This window comes from Thamnophis sirtalis, unplaced genomic scaffold (assembly GCF_051295495.1).
Source record: "Thamnophis sirtalis isolate CommonGarterSnake01/CBP01778 unplaced genomic scaffold, rThaSir2_p1.2 scaffold_2, whole genome shotgun sequence".
NCBI classification, from domain to species: Eukaryota; Metazoa; Chordata; class Lepidosauria; order Squamata; family Natricidae; genus Thamnophis; species Thamnophis sirtalis.
In genome coordinates this window covers 61,508,873-61,526,031 of record NW_028261382.1, presented here as the reverse complement: position 1 = coordinate 61,526,031, position 17,159 = coordinate 61,508,873, and the positions used below count along the sequence as shown (strand labels likewise).

The 17,159-nt window shown below is 44.2% G+C and overlaps 1 protein-coding gene across 2 annotated transcripts in view; it reads right to left on the bottom strand.

Annotated features, from left to right (window-relative positions):
- Positions 1–10,749, bottom strand: part of ZDHHC8 (zDHHC palmitoyltransferase 8) — a 68,469-nt gene extending 57,720 nt beyond the window's left edge. Inside the window, exon 1 of one of the 2 annotated variants that reach the window (XM_087705765.1) lies at positions 10,364–10,749. In XM_087705765.1, the coding sequence (XP_087561891.1) occupies positions 10,364–10,467 (104 nt within the window). In that variant the 5' untranslated portion in view covers positions 10,468–10,749. The remainder of the gene's footprint in view (positions 1–10,363) is intronic. The other variant, XM_087705766.1, reaches the window with a different exon arrangement.
- Positions 10,750–17,159: the final 6,410 nt, after the last annotated feature.

Sequence of the window (17,159 nt, the reverse complement as noted above, 5' to 3'; positions counted from 1 at the left end):
TTTGTGGGAATATCATCCTGAAAATATACCAGATGGAAGAGGAAAATACTCAATCGCAACAATAGAAAGAGGAAAGGAAGAGAGGAAAGGTAAGAGGAGAGCAGAAGAGAGGAAAGGAGAGGGAAAGAAGAAAGAGGAAAGGAGAGGAAGATAGGGACGGGTAGGAAGAGTAGGAGAGAGGGTATGAAGGGGAAGAAGAGGAGAGTAGTAGTGGAGAGGAAAGGGAAGAAGAAAAGGGAAAGGAGAGGAGGAAAGAGGAAAGTAGAGAAGAAGGGAGGGAAGGAGGGAGAAAAGGAAAAAAAATAGAGTTGTTGGAGAATAAAATAGGTGTATGGGATGATAAGCAAAGCAATCCCGATTATATATTTCAACTTTTATATGGAAAAATGAATGTTCAACATTGTTAATACACAATGTGAATAATAACGATGAGAATGTATACCTCTAAATCAATGATTCCCAAACTTGGCAACTTTAAGACTTGTGGACTTCAACTCCCAGAATTCTCCAGCCAGCAGAGCTTAAAGTTGCCAAGTTTGGGAACCACTGCTCTAAATGCATGTATGAGATTAAAAATAAAAACTTTTTACAAAGGAAAAAAGAACAGTCAGACTGCCATTTTTTTAGACATTCCAGCCAATATCACCAAAGGTACAGAGGTTAAAAACATGCCGACAGCTGTATGGGCAGTGGTGGGTTCCGGTCCAGTACGGGCATACTGGTGGTAGTTGGGAGCAGTGGCCACCGTACTGGAACTGTGGCTCATTGCCCCACCGACCCGCCCGCATTCCTTACGTTTTATTTGACACAAACGGGCCAATTGCCCACGTATACACAGCGTGCTGTGCCTGCGCGACCTCCGCCGAGCAGCTGGGTGTCGCAGGACGATGACTACGACGCCCGGCCCGTGCGCAGCGTACTGGTTGCGACGGGATCTGGAACCCACCACTGATACCGTGATATTTTTTTTCCCTGGAGTGTGCCATTTCAGGTCATGGAAGACAGAGGAGATTTTGTGAATCAGCCAAGTTTCATTTAAAAAAAAACCACTTGTATTAGGGATTGTGTTAACAAACAGCTACTGTTTTAAAGTCACACATCTAAAGATAAGATCTTTCTGATGAGCTTGGGTTTTGAGCTTCTAAGCCTTGGATGTTCTGTTGACACAGCACACTGTAATTTCAATTACAGGGCCTAACTTAATCAGAGGCGCCGCTAATTAGTTTCCAAAAGAACTTGGTACCTGCTGTAAATACCCACCAGGAAGCAGATCAAGAGAGCAAATGCTACTTCTTGGGAAAGCCACTTTTTCAATGCAAGGGCAATTTCAGATCCACCTGATGAAACGGGACGGCGCTTGAGTAGGGAAAACCACAAGAAGCCAGATTGGTCGGCCTTTGCAACAGAGGGAACACGACCAAATGAGCTAAATTTAATTTACTCGAAAGGCTACGTTAACAGAATCTTGCAAGTCTGAAAGTACAGATCTCCTGCCATCTGCTTTGCATTCTTAGAAAATAAGCAGGGTCCCTTCTTGAGTCTCTTTCTCCACCCATTATACAGCTGTGGGCTATGCCGTCCCTTATCGGACTGCTCCCCAGGCAGCCTCTCTTCTCTCCTTTTCTCAACTCCCAAGGTCTTTCCCACATACCATTATAGCGGCCTCCTTTACAGCCCAAGAAACTTGGGAGGGTCCCTTCTGAGCATCTTTCTCCACCCATTATTCAGCTCTGGGCTCAGCTGCTTCTTATCTGACCATTCCTTGGAGGCATCTCTTCCCCGTCTCCCAAAGTCTTTCCCACATACCATTACATCTCTCTCCTTTACAGCCAAAGAAACTAGGGAGGGTCCTTTCTGAGTCTCTTTCTCCACCCGTTTTGCAGGTGTGGGCTATGCCATCTCTTATCTGACCATTCCCTAGGGAGCATCTCATCTCCCCGTCTCCCATGGTTTTCCCCTTATACCATTATAGCCGCCTCCTTTACAGCCCGAGAAACTCGAGAGGGTCCCTTCTGAGCATCTTTCTCCACCCATTATTCAGCTCTGGGCTGAATAATGGGTGGGCTATACACTCACAGAACCTGCCAAAGAAGGAAAAATAGAACTTGCTTCTAAAACAGGGAGGGGCTGGCATTTTTAACCCTGGTACTATCATTTGGGTGAACTTTTGGGAGTCACTTTTGGAGGGGGAGGGGGGGGATAAACATCTTGCAAATAAAAGGGGGAAATGTCCTGAAGAGACACACCAAAGAGGACAGGTTAAAATCAATCTCTGCGTTCAAACAAAAACCGGCGGATTTATCACCGGGCCAAAAAAAAAGGCCACATTTGTTCGCCTTTTTAAAAGGATTTTTAGCTTCCCCTTCTCTGCACTGGAGGAATGGCATGGTTTGGCAGAAAGCAAAGGAGGATGTCAGAATCTCCGCTGGAGAATTTTTCATATAAATGGCTCCTTCTATTTATAAATGGAATATTTCCCAATATAGTTGAACGAGCGTGGTCCAGCATACCAGAGAAGGCAGCTTTGAATGCAGGGGGGGGGGGGGGAGATGGTGAAAAAAAACCATTGAGAAGAGGCAGGGACAGGAGGGGGGGGCTTTGAGAATTTTGACCCTTCCCCTTTGATCATCCGTTTGCTATTTTGGCCCACCGTGGAAAATCTCGGCCTCTGGTTGGGTAGCTGGACTAGAAGTCGCCAGCGGGATAAATTATGCTTCTCCGCAGCTGGAGCCAACGGCAGGAATAGCTTTCTTAAATTTACTCATTTCAATTCTTTTGAAGGGAGTGGGAACACTGGCGGGGTCTGTAAAGAGAAGCAAGCCATTGTCCTTCTCCTGGTGGGTCTCGTAGGCATCGAAATTGAGGACTGGGGGTATGTTAGGATGTTGATTTGGGCTCCTGTTCTGACCAAGGCTGCCCAAGAGCATGAAGCAAACTCCTGGTCCCGACAAAAACCTCTTTTATTAATTGACTGTGAATTCTGCTCATTCTCATCCAGCAAAGTCTTTCCAGGGAGGATTTATAGTCACAGACCTCATCTGGCTTGGAGAGCTGCCAGGCCGATATCTGCAAAACTTGGGAAGGAGTCTCGGAGAGTCACGAGCCAATTAAGCGAACTAATGGTCTCCTGCAAACTCCACTCCCCTTTTTGCTCCTTTTTTATTTCCTCTGGGAGGGGCCATTCATTGTCCACCTGTGGCCTACTCCCAAGTCGACCCCTGTTCTTTAGCTGTTCCCTTCGTCTGGCAACTCTGCACACGCGCACACTGGGAACAGGCTCCAGCTGTTCTTCTGCCTCACTGATAGCCGACTCCGAAGGCAGCTGATAACTGGCATATGGCTCTGTTCCTCCTCTCTGCCTCCGACACAGAGCCCTCATCAGAGCCTTCCCCAGACTCCAGGACTGGCCATGTTCCTCCCCAACCTCCTCATTGTCTGCTGGCTGCTGTGGGCCACAAAAGCTCCTTTCTGGGTCCTTTCAAGGTCCATAGTTTGGTCTAGTGGCAAAGGCACAAGGCTAGAAGATGGGAGATGGTGAGTTCTGGTCCCGTTTCAGACATGAAAACTGGCTGGGTGACTTTAGATCAATCACCAGGAGAACGGTGAGTTTTAATCCTGTCTTAAGCACAAAAGCTGGGTGGGTGACTATGGGCCAGTCACCAGGTGATGATGAGTTCTAGTTCCACCTTAACTCCCTGGGTGACTTTAAATCAATCACCAGGTGATGAGTTTGTGCTGCCTTAGGTATGAAAGCTGGGTAGGTAACTATGGACCAAATGATCATGAGTCCTAGTTCTACCTTAGCTGGCTGGGTGACTTTCAATCAATCACTAGGTGAAGATGAGTTTGTCCTGCCTTAGGTATGAAAACTAGCTATGTGACTTTAGGCCAATCACCAGGTGACAGTGAGTTCTAGTTCCACCTTGGGCATGAAAGCTGGCTGGGTGACTTTGGGCCAGTCCATCAGTCTCAGCCAAAATCTACTTCAAAGGTATGGTTGTGGAGAGGAGGAAGGGATATTAGATAGTAGAACAAGGGTAGAACAAGAAGCAATGGGTGGAAACTAATCAAGGAGAGAAGCAACTTAGAACTGAGGAGAAACTTCTTGACAGTTAGGACAATTAATCAGTGGAACAGAAGTTGCCTCCAGAAGTTGTGAATGCCCCAACACTGGAAGTCTTTAAGAAGATGTTGGATAGCCATCTGTCTGAAATGGTATAAGGTTTCGTGCCTAGGCAGGGGGTTGGACTAGAAGACCTCCGAGGTCCCTTCCAACTCTGCTATTGTTTTGTATTGTATTGCAGATAGGTTCGCCCTCTTGAGCTATTTTTATACAAACTAATAAAAGGAGGATATAGAGTAAATAAATAAACACAATTGAAAGCAATTGAAGTCACGGATCCCATCTGAGATGGTGGATTGGCAGCAGGAGGCCTCCAGGTCCACGAATTGAGTTCCCTCTAAAGAACATCTATATCGGTTGAGTCCCAAATAGGATAAAACAAGTCTTCTACAATAACCCCTCTCTGCCTCTTGAGGGTCAGTGTAAATGGGATAAAATAAATAGAGGGAACAAATAGAGAAATTCCTCACCATCATTATCAAAAGCAGTGGTGGGTTTCAAAAATTGTTCGAACCTACTCTGTGGGTGTGGCCTCCTTTGTGGGAGTGGCTTGCCACCCATGTGACCGGATGGGAGTGGCTTGCCGCCCATGTGACCAGATATGAAGATGCCGACGACACTGGTCAGAACCACCTTAAATTACCTCACACACAGCGCTGGCCTGCATAAGAATATGATGTAAACTTGTTTTTTAAAAGGCATCTTTGGTTTGCGTTAAAACAACTTCAACACACGCAATGTTCTGATTGCACCACAAACGCAGTAGTCATCCTTACCTTTCACAGAGGCACTGAGTTTTATAAATATGAGCATGATAGTGTAGAATAATCATATCCAAGGACCAGTGGTGGGTTTCAAAAAATGTTGGAACCTCTTCTGTAGGTGTGGCCTGCTTTCCGGGTCCACTGGTGGAACCTCTTCTAACCGGTTCGGTAGATTTGACGAACCGGTTCTACCGAATAGGTGCGAACTGGTAGGAACCCTCCTCTGATCAAAAGGAAGTGGAAAACAAGTAAAATGTTTTGAAGGGTGGCTCAGTGGCTAAGACGCTGAGCTTGTCGATCAGAAAGGTCAGCAGTTTGGCGGTTCGAATCCCTAGTGCTGCATAACGGAGTGAGCTCCTGTGACTTGCCCCAGCTTCTGCCAACCTAGCAGTTCGAAGCAGGTAATAAAAGTAGAAAAATAGGAACCACCTTTGGTGGAGAAGGGAACAGCGTTCCATGCGCCTTCAGTGGTTAGTCATGCCAGCCACGTGACCACGGAGACATCGTCGGACAGTGCTGGCCTTTCGTCTTTGAAACAGAGATGAGCACTGCCCCCTAGAGTTGGGAACGACTAGCACATATGTGCGAGGGGAACCTTTACCCTGCACTCTATTTTATTTGATTTTACTTAGAGCATTCATATAGACGCCCATCTTAGCTGTACGTAGTCCTCGAGTTACGACCCCAATTGAGCCCCACAATTTGTGTGGCTAGGTGAAACATTCGTTAAGTGAGTTTTGCCCCATTTTACGACGTTCCTTGCCACAATTGTTAAGTGAATCATTGCATTTGTTCAGTTAGCAACATGGTGGTTAAGAGAATTTGGCTTCCCCGTTGATGTGGCTTGTCAGAAGGATGCAAAGGGAGATCCCGTGATGCCAAGCATCTGGATTTTGATTTGAGTTGAGACCATGGGGGACGCTGCAATGGCCGTTAAGTGTGAAAAATGGTCCTAAGCCACTTCTTGTAACTTTGAATGGTCACTAAGCGAACTGTTGAGCAACCTGTATATAACTCTAGGCCAGGGGTCGGCAATCTTAAACACTCAATGAGCCATAAAGGTCCTAACCGGAAGCTCCCATTCAGTTCTGGAACTGACTGGAAGTTGGGTTCCCTCACCATAGAGTCTCCTCCTAGCGTGGCGTCTTTTTTTCCCTGTCGATCGGAAGTCCGCTTCCCCCACCATAGAGTCTCCTCCTAGCGTGGCATCTTTTTTCCCCTGTCGATCGGAAGTCCGCTTCCCCCACCATAGAGTCTCCTCCTAGTGCGGCGTCCTTTTCCCACTACCGATCCTAACCGAAAGCCGTATCAATTATGGAGCTGACTGGCAACAGGGAGCCACAGCAGAGGGACGAAAGAGCCACAGATTGATGACCCCTGCTCTAGGCAGCTAACAGCATTCCACAAGACAGAGATATAATAAAATGTCTATAAACAAAACAGAAAAATCACAATCCGAACAGTTCCCATAAAACAAGGGAGACATATATACCGAGCCCTAAATCTACTCTTGTACATCTCAGAAGCATTAGCCAACAGAGATCTCAGCCACCAAAAGAATCTTGTAGGAAAACATTGGCAAAACAGTTCCCCAAGGAGTATTGAGAACGCCTCGTTTTTAAAGAAAAGTAGTCCAGAGAAAAATCATGCTTGGAGCAAGGAGAATGATTTTAAGTAAAACATAGATACAAAGTAAGTTGTATATAAATATTAGCCCTCCTGTTTTTTTGAACATCAGTCTTAAATGTTTTTTTTTTCCATTGGAGGGGAGAACAAACAAACTTGGCTACTATTTTTCAAAGTGCAAACTTCTGCTTTTGGTTTAGATAGCTATTCATGCCTGTAAAAATATTTATTACTTTTATTTTAAAGAGCTGGGACAATTGGTTCCAGTGAAAGCAAAGTATGCAATTAACTCAGAAACAAATCACCCAGCAATTTAAAGGAAAGGGAGACAAGAAAGGGAGAGGGGGGGTGAGGGAGGGAGGGAGGGAGGGAGAGAGGGAGGGAGGGAAGGAACAAAGGAAAGAAAGATAGAGACAGAAATACACACAGAAAGCTAGAGAGACAAAGAAAGAAAGAAAGAAAGAAAGAAAGAAAGAAAGAAAGAAAGAAAGAAAGAAAGAAAGAAAGAAAGGAGGGAGGAACAAAGGAAAGAGAAGATGGAGAGAGAAAGAAACACAGACAGAAAGAGAAAGAAAGACAGAAAAAAGAAAGAAAGAAAGAAAGAAAAGACAGAAAAAAGAAAGAAATAGAGACAGAGAGAGGGAGAGAAAGGAAGGAAGGAAGGGGAAAGAAGAAAAAAGAGAGGGAAGAAAGAAGGGAGAAAGAAAAGAAGGAACAAAGGAAAGTGAAGATGGAGAGAGAGACAGAAACACAGACAGAAAGATAGAGGCAGATAGACAGAAAGAAAAAAGAGAGAGAAAGAAAGAAAGAAAGAAAGAAAGAAAGAAAGAAAGAACAGAGGTAGGGAAGAAAGGAGGGAGAAAAGAAGGAACAAAGTAAAGAGAAGATGGAGAGAGAGAGATAGACAGAAAGAAAGAAAGAAAGAAAAGATAGAGACAAAGAAAGAAAGAAAGAAAAGAACAAAAAGGAAAGAAAGAAAGAAAGAAAGAAAGAAAGAAAGAAAGAAAGAAAGAAAGAAAGAAAGACTCGATTAAAAAAACCAAGGAGGAAAAAAATCCTATGGACAATATTTCATGACAACCTCTTGGGATTTATTTTAATTATCCTGACACAGAAGCTTTAATCTACTAAACATCCTTTCTCCACCCCCCCCTTCCCCCACTACTATCACTGGAGATCAGAGTGGAGGTGAGGCAGACCACCTGAGCAGGGATGCTCAGAGCAAAGGGAACATTCTTTCAATTGCTTGTTTCCCCCCCATCCTTCACTTCCTCCCCCCCCCCCCAGCCCTGGCCAGAGTCCTTCAAAGGCACTTTCCCCTCCCACCATTGCCATCCAGGACAAATCTAGGCCATTTCTGCCAGACACAAACAGGCTAATAACCCATTAGAGGAGCGGAGAGAGGCAGCATTTATCTTTCTCGCTGACATTCCATTTTAGGATCAAGTTACAAGAGCTTCAAAAAGGCATCGGACATCGGTCCACAAATATCCACAAATATCCAGCCCGGTCCAAACCGAGAAAAAACAAACAAACATTTCCAGTTCAAACCAAGTAAAAATAAAACATCAGAAAAAAAAGGAAGAGCATCAGACACAGAGAGATGCTTAAAGAGAGAAAGACACACGCAAACCGATCTCCCGTTAGAATGATAAGATAATCTTTATTGTCACCTTTTTTCTTCTGGGAACACACTGGCACACAATAAAAAAAATGACAATACTGATGTCCGATCTCAAAAGAAAATAAATATATAACCATGCACACAAGGCACACACATATATACGTGATACACACACACATGTATGTATGTGTGCATATTTGTGTGTGTGTACATATATTTATATGTATGTATGTATGTATGTATGTATGTATGTATGTATGCATGTGTGTGTATATGTGTGAATATGTGTATGTGTGTGTATATATACATATATATGCTGGTCTTGTTGTATTCGGGTCTTTTCCTGTGTAAGATTGGACCCAAATACAACAAGACCAGTGAAAATCTACGAAAACATATATATGTATGTATGTATGTATGTATGTATGTATGTATGTATGTATGTATGTATGTATGTTTGTGTGTGTACGTACGCATGTATATATATATATATGTGTCTGTGTGTGAATATATGTGTGTATATACACACATATATATGCGTGTGTGTGTATGTATATGTGTGTGTGTCACATGTGTATATTTGCACGCATTGTGTGCATGGTTATATATTTATTTTCTTTTGAGATCGGACATCAGAATGTCATTTTTATTGTGTACACACACACACACACATATAAAAATAATCTGTGATATGTATATCACAGAAGTGAGTACACCCCTCACATTTTGTAAATATTTAAGTATGTTTTCATGTGACAACACTGAAGAAATGACACTTGGCTACAATATAAAGTAGTGAATACATAGCTTGTATTACAGTGTAAATGTGCTGTCCCCTCAAAATAACGCAACACAGCCATGAATGTCTAAACTGCTGGCAAGATATTTAAATGTTTACAAAATATCCACACACACACAAACACACACACACACACACACTATATCTATCTATCTATCTATCTATCTATCTATCTATCTATCTATCTATCTATCTATCTATCCATCCATCCATCCATCCATCCATCCATCCATCCATCCATCCATCCACCCATCCACACATACACAAACATTATATACACATACACATTATATACCATACATACACACACACACACACATATATTAATCTCAGTTCATTTTGAATACATAATCTTCAGAGTTTATATGAAGACGATTGTTTCACGTGGAACATTGCAGGACTCATAAACAAATCTAAAGCGCTTTAAGATGCTGCCAAAATGGAAGTTTCAACTCAACGTTTTGCCAATCAAATATCGCAAGGCAAAATCCTTCTTTTTTCATTGCCACGCCAACTCATGGCTGCCTCTTTCGTTCTGTTTTAAGAGTCTAACTTTGAAACCCATGAGATAGGAAAGTGGGGGGGAGGGGAAAACCCATTGGGCAGTGGGGGGGTTTCCGAAGCAGGACTAAACTTCTCCACCGTGAAAACGATGATGGCTGATAATAACGATGGGTCATGGAGAAACATTGCTGCAAGCTGATTGTGCCTTCAGATCCTGGAAAAATTCACCACCTCCCCAATTACTACCCTGGTCTCCTGAAGGATTTCCTCCCCAAAACGACCAGAAATTTGTTGCAAAAGGACTGGGCAGCAGAAGACAAGGGGGGAAAATGGGAGGAGGGGAGACTGGAAAAGGGGGAAATAAACAAAATCTCGGCCCTTTTGGGGCTCGGCGGCCTGTCGATCAGGCTGGCATAGCTTAAGCAACCAAGGTTTCATTTTGCGGCTCAGCTGCACCCAGGTTTCCCCACTTCCCAGAAGGTTGTTTACTTAAAATGCACAGCTTTGAACACTCCACCCCAAAACAAAAACTGTGAAAAAATTGACTGCAATAATTCGGGATTTGTGTGTGTGTGTGTGTGTCTGTGTGTGTGTGTAAAGGCCAGCAAAATCATTCTCAGCGAGAAAGGATGTACGTGTGAAAGAGAACCCTTACAAAGTCAAAAAAAACTTCCCCCCCACCCATTCCCAAATAGCCCAAGCATCCATCCCAAGAGAGAAACCTGCACTGTTTTCTCAGCCAAAAAAATCTTTAAAAAAAAAAAAAATCTTCCTCCCCTGGAGCAATCCGGTAGTGCTGGCAGCTCACTAGCCCCATGTCCCAGAGGGTTAGAAACCTCCATAGGTCCTTGTTTTACAGGAAGGGTGGATGGAGGGAAGAGGAAAAGAGAGAGAGAGAGAGAAAAGAACTGCAGTGGACTTACGTGAAGACGAAAAAAAGCGAAGTTGACCCCACTAATAAGGCGGCTGCAGTAGAGACAGGGATGTATTTTGTCGGTTTAAATCTTTTTCCGATACTGCTGGGCATTCTGTGGATTATACATCACTGTGCGTTAATCCAGAGTATCCGAGAGGCACTGGTGAGCCAGAGAGAGAGAGACAGACAGAGACAGAGAGAGAGAGAGAGAGAAAGAGAGAAGGGGAGGGAGAAAGGGCTAGGGCGTGGGGGAAGCCCCCGAGATGAAGGTCTTGCACTGCATGGAGATCAAGCAAGGGGAGGGGAAAAGGGGTAGGAAGAGGAGGAAAAAAAGAGGGGGAATCAAGACAGAAAGGGGGAGGGAGAGAAAGAGAGAAGAAAGGGGGGGAAGGGATGGATAACAGCTGACCTCTTTTGCACAGGAAACTCAACCCACAGAAGCCAGCCCACTTGGCTGATGTCAACCAACCCCTTAAGGTAGCACTGCAGAGAGAGAGAGACGAAAGAGACGGAGAGGATGGTGCTGGAAACAAGATTTAGGAAGCAGCCATCGAGAGGGGAAAAAGGAAACGCCTGAAGTTCGTCAGATACCTCCTCAACCTCCCGGGGCTCGGGAAGGCCTTGCTCTCCTGCGGCTGAGCTGCAGGATTCCCTCCCCACATGGATTCCTTCTTCTCCTCCTCCTCCTCCAAACCAGATCCTTCAGATCCCAACGCATCTTTGCAATGCCGCCACCCGGGGAGGCGCAAGGAGAGATCCAGAAGAAGGTGGGCAGGAGAAGAAGGCAGAAAGGGTTGCCGATTTCGCCTGCTGGCCCCGCGGAGAAGTTTTGGGGTGGGTGAGGGAAGAGGTTTCCCCTGGGGGGGGGAACGTGCTTTCAAAGGGGTGAGGTCCGAAGGGCCAAAGAAGGGAGTCAAAGAAGAAAAGGAAGAGGAATGTAACAACTCCACACCAGGTTCATCTTGCTCCAAAGAGGGGAGCATGGAGAACTTGAGACCTCAACATCATTGGATGCTACATTGCTTCGTGTGGAATGTTATTAACTGCTTTGGTGTGAAATTCGTGGTCTCTTTTGGATCATCTCAGCTTTTTTATACATAGTCCACAAGACTCCTTCAAAAACCCACACCCACACGTCTGTGTTTTCCATGTGCATAGGGTATTACAACACCCACAATTGTTCAGACCCATAAGGGGTGCAGAGTATAAATTTTACAAGCAGTCCTCAACTTAGGACAACAGGGGCCCAAAATTTCTGTTCCTAAGAGGTTTAATGAGTGGTGCTCCATTGTATGATCCTTTTTTCCCCTTTTCCGCAATGGTGGCTCAGTGAATCACTGCCGTTAAGTGAATCACAAGTGTGGCCTGCAAGCAGCCAGTGGAGCTGGCAGCAGATTCTGACAGTGAGGAGGTTGGGGAGGAAGATCGGCCAGTCCTGGAGTCTGGGGAAGGCTCTGATGAGGGCTCTGTGTCGAAGGCAGAGAGGGGGCCAGAGCCCTATGCCAGTTATCAGCTGCCTTCGGAGTCAGACATCAGTGGAGCAGATGAACAGCTGGAGCCTGTTCCCAGTGTCCACATGCTCAGAGTTGCCAGATGAAGGGAAGAGCTAAAGAACAGAGGTCGACTTGGGAGTAAGGTCAGATGATGAATGGCCCCTCCCAGAGGGAATAAAAGAGGAGCAAAGGGGGAGTGGAGTTTGCAGGAGACAATTCGTTCAATTCATTGGTTCCTGGCTCTCCAAGTCTCCTTGCCAAGTTTTGCAGATATTGGCCTGGCAGGTCTCCAAGCCAGATAAGGTCTGTGACCGTAAATCCTCCCTTGAAAGACTTTGCTGGATGTGAATGAGCAGAATTCACAGCAAATTAATAAAAGGGATTTTTGTCGGGACAAGGAGTTTGCTTCAGGCTCTTGGGAAGCCTCGGTCAGAACACACAGTCGTTAAGTGAATCCAGCTTTCCCCATTGGCTCTGCTTGTTGGAAAGCCGGTTGGGAAGCTTGCAAATGATAATCACGTGACCTTGGGACAGTGCCACCATGGTTAAATACATACCAAGTGACTTATGAATTTTGATCACATGACTCTGGGGGATGCTGCAATGGCTGTAAAGGCAAAGAGCAATTGTAACTAACTCCCTTCGGTTACTGCGGTTGTAATTTTGAAGGCCTGGCTAAATGAATGGTTATAAATCGAGGATTACTGTATTTATAAAGGATGAAAGTAGATTGGCATTCATTCAGATGTTTAAAAGATCTTATTGGCTTTTCCCCCTTTATGGATTACTGCCTTGTCGTGGCGAAGGTCACCGCAGATGGGGACTGCAGCCAAGAAATTAAAAGACGCTTGCTCCTGGGGAGGAAAGCTATGGAAAATCTAGACAGCCTAGTAAAAAGCACAGACCTCACCCTGCCAACACAAGTGTGTCTAGTCAAGGTTTATGGTTTTCTCAGTTGCAATGGATGGCTGTGAAGGTTGGACCATAAGGAAGACTGAGCGCCAAAGAATGGAGGCCTTTGAACTCTGGTGCTGGCGAAGACTCCTGCGAGTCCCTTGGACTGCAAGGCGATCCAACTGGTCAGTCCTAGAGGAGATCAACCCTGCCTGCTCTTTAGAAGGCCAGATCCTGAAGAGGAAACTCAAAGACTTCGGGCACCTAATGAAAAGGAAGGACTCCCTGGAGAAGAGCCTCATGCTGGGAATGATGGAGAGCAAAATAAGAAGGGGACGGCAGAGAAGGAGGTGGCTGGATGGAGTCACTGAAGCAGTCGGCATGAGCTTCAATAGACTCCGGAGGACGGTAGAGGACAGGAAGGCCTGGAGGAACGTTGTCCAGGGGGTCGCAATGTATTGGACACAACTTTGCAACTAACAACAACAAAATTGGCTTTTTAAAGATTGATTTGACGACTCCAAAGAAGTTTGGGCATTCTGTAAAATCGCTAAACTTATCGTTTGCATCCCATGGGTATTCCCCAGCCCAAGATCCTCCAATAATGTGGACATGTGATCCATCGCCTTTACAAAGCACAAGCAGTTCTTGCTCAATTTGAGGAAGGGGCTCGGGAGAACCAGATGGCATGGTTAAGCCCCCCCCCAATGTTTTCATTCTATTTCATGCAGTGGAAATGTTTATGGTAAACCTTCTCAAGCGAACGATTAGGATTAAAAGAAAAAAAAAGTAATGGCCTTCCTACAAAGATTTTGGCAGCATCGTATATAAACCGTAAGCCACGGTTTGCAATGCACGAAGGCCACGTTTGCCCTGCCAGGCATGCTGCAAACAAGCCACAATGAACAGTTTGGGTCAGGTGTGGGGAAAAAACCCACCCCACTCCTGGTCTTGCATTTAAACCCTTCTCCTGTTTTTCTTCACGTACTCTGGAAAAAAAAAGGTTTATTTCTCTATTATTTTATAGTTTGCACCTACTGGCTTCAGCTTTGACAATTCCAGGAAATCTCAAAAGTGAGAAAAAAAAAAGGCGGGGGTAGCAGATTGTCTGATTTGGGGGATTTTGTGGGTGTATGTACAGGGTGTGAATTACCTTGCATATTACATAAATGTCGATATATAAATAGCACAACTGAATTATACATAGAACCCAGGTGGCCCTAGCAACAGAGATCAGCCTGTGTTAAGTAGTCAGCCAGACATACAGGATATAGTCAAATAAAGGAGGGATGATGACATGTGTGTGTATGTATTTATGTGTGTGTGTATGTATGTATGTATAATATAAGGAAACTAGATGAAAATTGCCAACAGCGATTTGAAAAGGAGGATTAGAAAAGTCTTGTTATTAAATATTATGGATGTTTAGCTAGAGTAGGACATAAGGATTCAGTGTTATATTGGAGGATTTAAGAAATATTAAATGAAATGCCAGTATGTCGTTATGTATTAAATCTTGGTATATTTTATGATGGACGTTTAAATAATTATAGTCAAATAAAAATGGAGGTATAAGGGTAACATGTATAAATATTTGAGTTAAAATACTTGAGTTAATATGAATTATGCTTGGACTGTGGAAGAGATACACGAAAACCTTTTGTAACCAACTGATACACTTTCTACAGTATGTAAAGAAGGAAGGTTTTATGTGTTGTGTTTGTTTTGAAAATAAAAAAAAGTTTTTTAAAAAAGTAGTCAGCCAGATTAATAAACGAGGGGCTGAATTTTCTAATAACCTTAATTTCTCTCACCTTTAGCTCCAGGGGGTTGCAAAGGGAGCAAGGTCCATTTCTGTTCTGGGCTGTCTGTCTACGCTGTCTTTCTGGTTGTGTGCCATGGAATAGGGTGGTAACCAGAGGCAGCCACCTGCCTTTAATTAGCCCAGTCAGAAATTTGAAGAATTCCAGTGCACCCATAAGTAAAAACAGATTATTATGTTTTGCATCCATTCTAACCACTGTTGCAAAATACTGCAATGCATCCTGTTTGGAGCACAACTGCAGTTGTTGTTTTTGGGTTCCATCCCATGGATGGAGTTGGAAAGCTGAACCTTGCTTTGTGTTTCAGTGTGGTCATTTGCCTGGAATCTGCCCATAAGGATGACCAACGTGTGGACTGTGTGAGGTTTCGAAGTCCTTTTTGATTGCCGTCTGCAGGACGTTAGGGAGAAAAAAAAGCCACGGTGATCAAGTTCCAAATTGGCAGGTTACACACTACTGCCTCCCCAAACAGATGGGCCTGCCCTCACACGTACAGATGTGTTCACTTTTGCATAACCCCTGTACAATTTTGCACCCAGGATGCAACAGCTGGCACTTTGCTTTTGTCCACTGGGCAGGAACAAACCTGATGGGAGCGAAGGGCAGGGAGTCAGATTAATGTCCCCACCTTTGACTGCAAAGGCTTTTAAGCAGATTTCAAGTTTTGGACAAAAGCATTTAAAAAAAGGAAAACTGCAGTTGTCCTAATTGGATCCTTAAATTCCCAACCCTGCCATGCATGAGGTAACTTGCCAACCTTCCAAGTACACACACACACACGCACAAACACAGGCCTGAAGGCCCAGGAGTGACTTTCACTGGGTTTAGAAGATAAGCCAGAGGGTCGATTCAGTACTTAAAAAGTAGCAGGAAGTCCGAGGCCATTAAGTAGACGGCGAAGTCAGGAAGCTTTCAAAAATGGTGAAGCTTGCCAAGATGATGTTATCCCCATGACTCAAGTGTGAATTGAAGGACTTTTGGGTTTCCTCTTTAAATCATTCGCTCTGGCATGCAGCATCACCGGCTGGGGCTTAGCTAGGTGATGAAAGGTTCTCGGCCCTCATCCATGCGGTTTCATACAGCTTAGAAGTTGGGTCAATTTCTCCATAGAAGTAATACCAAAGCAGCAGTGAAACGTTGCCAACTCAGTGGTTCTTCTCGTTAAGACATCTACGTGCAATTCAACCTTGTCAACTTACCTTGGCGAGTTTCTCGCATTTTGTTACCTAACTAGGTAACATCATCAGTACTGGTAGGGAGGACTATTGGCGGAGGTGCTAAGTTTGGTGGTTTTCTTGCATACGTTGAATTACCAAACTAGGTTATCCTCATCAGGGCTTCCTGGCCTTGTTGAGCAAAAGACATTTAGCCTCAGGAGCATCTTTACCTATCGAACTTCCTTTTTATTTCATTTTTGATGGTTGTGAGCCACCTAGAGTAGCCAATGGCGGGATAGGCCACAAATAAACTTGATAATCATCTTACTACTAAGAGCTAGCAACGTTCTTCTTCTGGAGATGATGGGGACCGAGTTTAAGATTTGGCTGTAACATCTTGAAAAGCTGAGGTAGCCAGCTGGTAACACCTTTTCAACGTCACAATCTTCTTTAGATCCATTTTGTTTCTCTGGGATTAAACAGTAAAGGCACTTGGCAAACTCAGTTGCCAATACAGTACAAAGTTGTACCATACTGTACATTACTGTAGAAAACACAGCTTGCAGTGAATATTAGCACAAAATTATATTGATTGCAACCACACACATGCTTTATCAGTTTTACTATTTAGCTTTCACCGATTTGTGAGTTAGTCTCTTCAGGTTTTTAGTGCAAATGCTAAATGTGTGTATCTTGTATACACTCAAAATTTTTACCAAGGGCCTTTGTAGCATTTATTGTCCAAATTTGCTTTTGTTACAAAAGAGATGAATTATTCATAATAGCTTCAAATAGCGTATGCGGTTACGATTTGGGGAAGAAGTCCAACTGATTTTTCCCTCCTTTACTAATGTCTATGTATTTTATTTATGTTGCGATAGCAGTTTAAGCAATTTAGGACCCATCCATTAGCATTTTTTTGCTATTATTGTGTACAATATTGAGCCATTCTTTAATTTCGTTTCAGGAATCCTGCTAAGAAGGCAAAAATGTCCTAGAAAGAGGTGTGTGTGTGTGTTGACTGCTGGCAACTGCATGGACCTGTCCCTAGTTTTCTTGGCAAGGATTTCCTCCTTCCTAGGCGGAGAAAAAGAGACTGGCCCAAGGTCACGCAGTCAGTTTCATATCTTAAGCAGAACTAAAACTCACAACCTCCTGGTTTCTAGTGCTACTTAATCACTACAGGTAGTCCTCAAGTTACAACAGTTCATTTAGTGACCACCGCCACTGAAAAAGGGGACATGGCCGTTCTTCACACTTACAACTGTTGCAGCATCCCCGTGGGTCAGGTGATCAAAATTCAGAGGCCCGGCAACTGACTCATATCTGTGACGGTTGCAGGATCCTTGGGTCACATGATCCCCTTTTGCGGCTTTCTGACAAATCAATGGGGAGGCCGGATTCCCTTACCCATGTTACTCACTTAACAACCACAG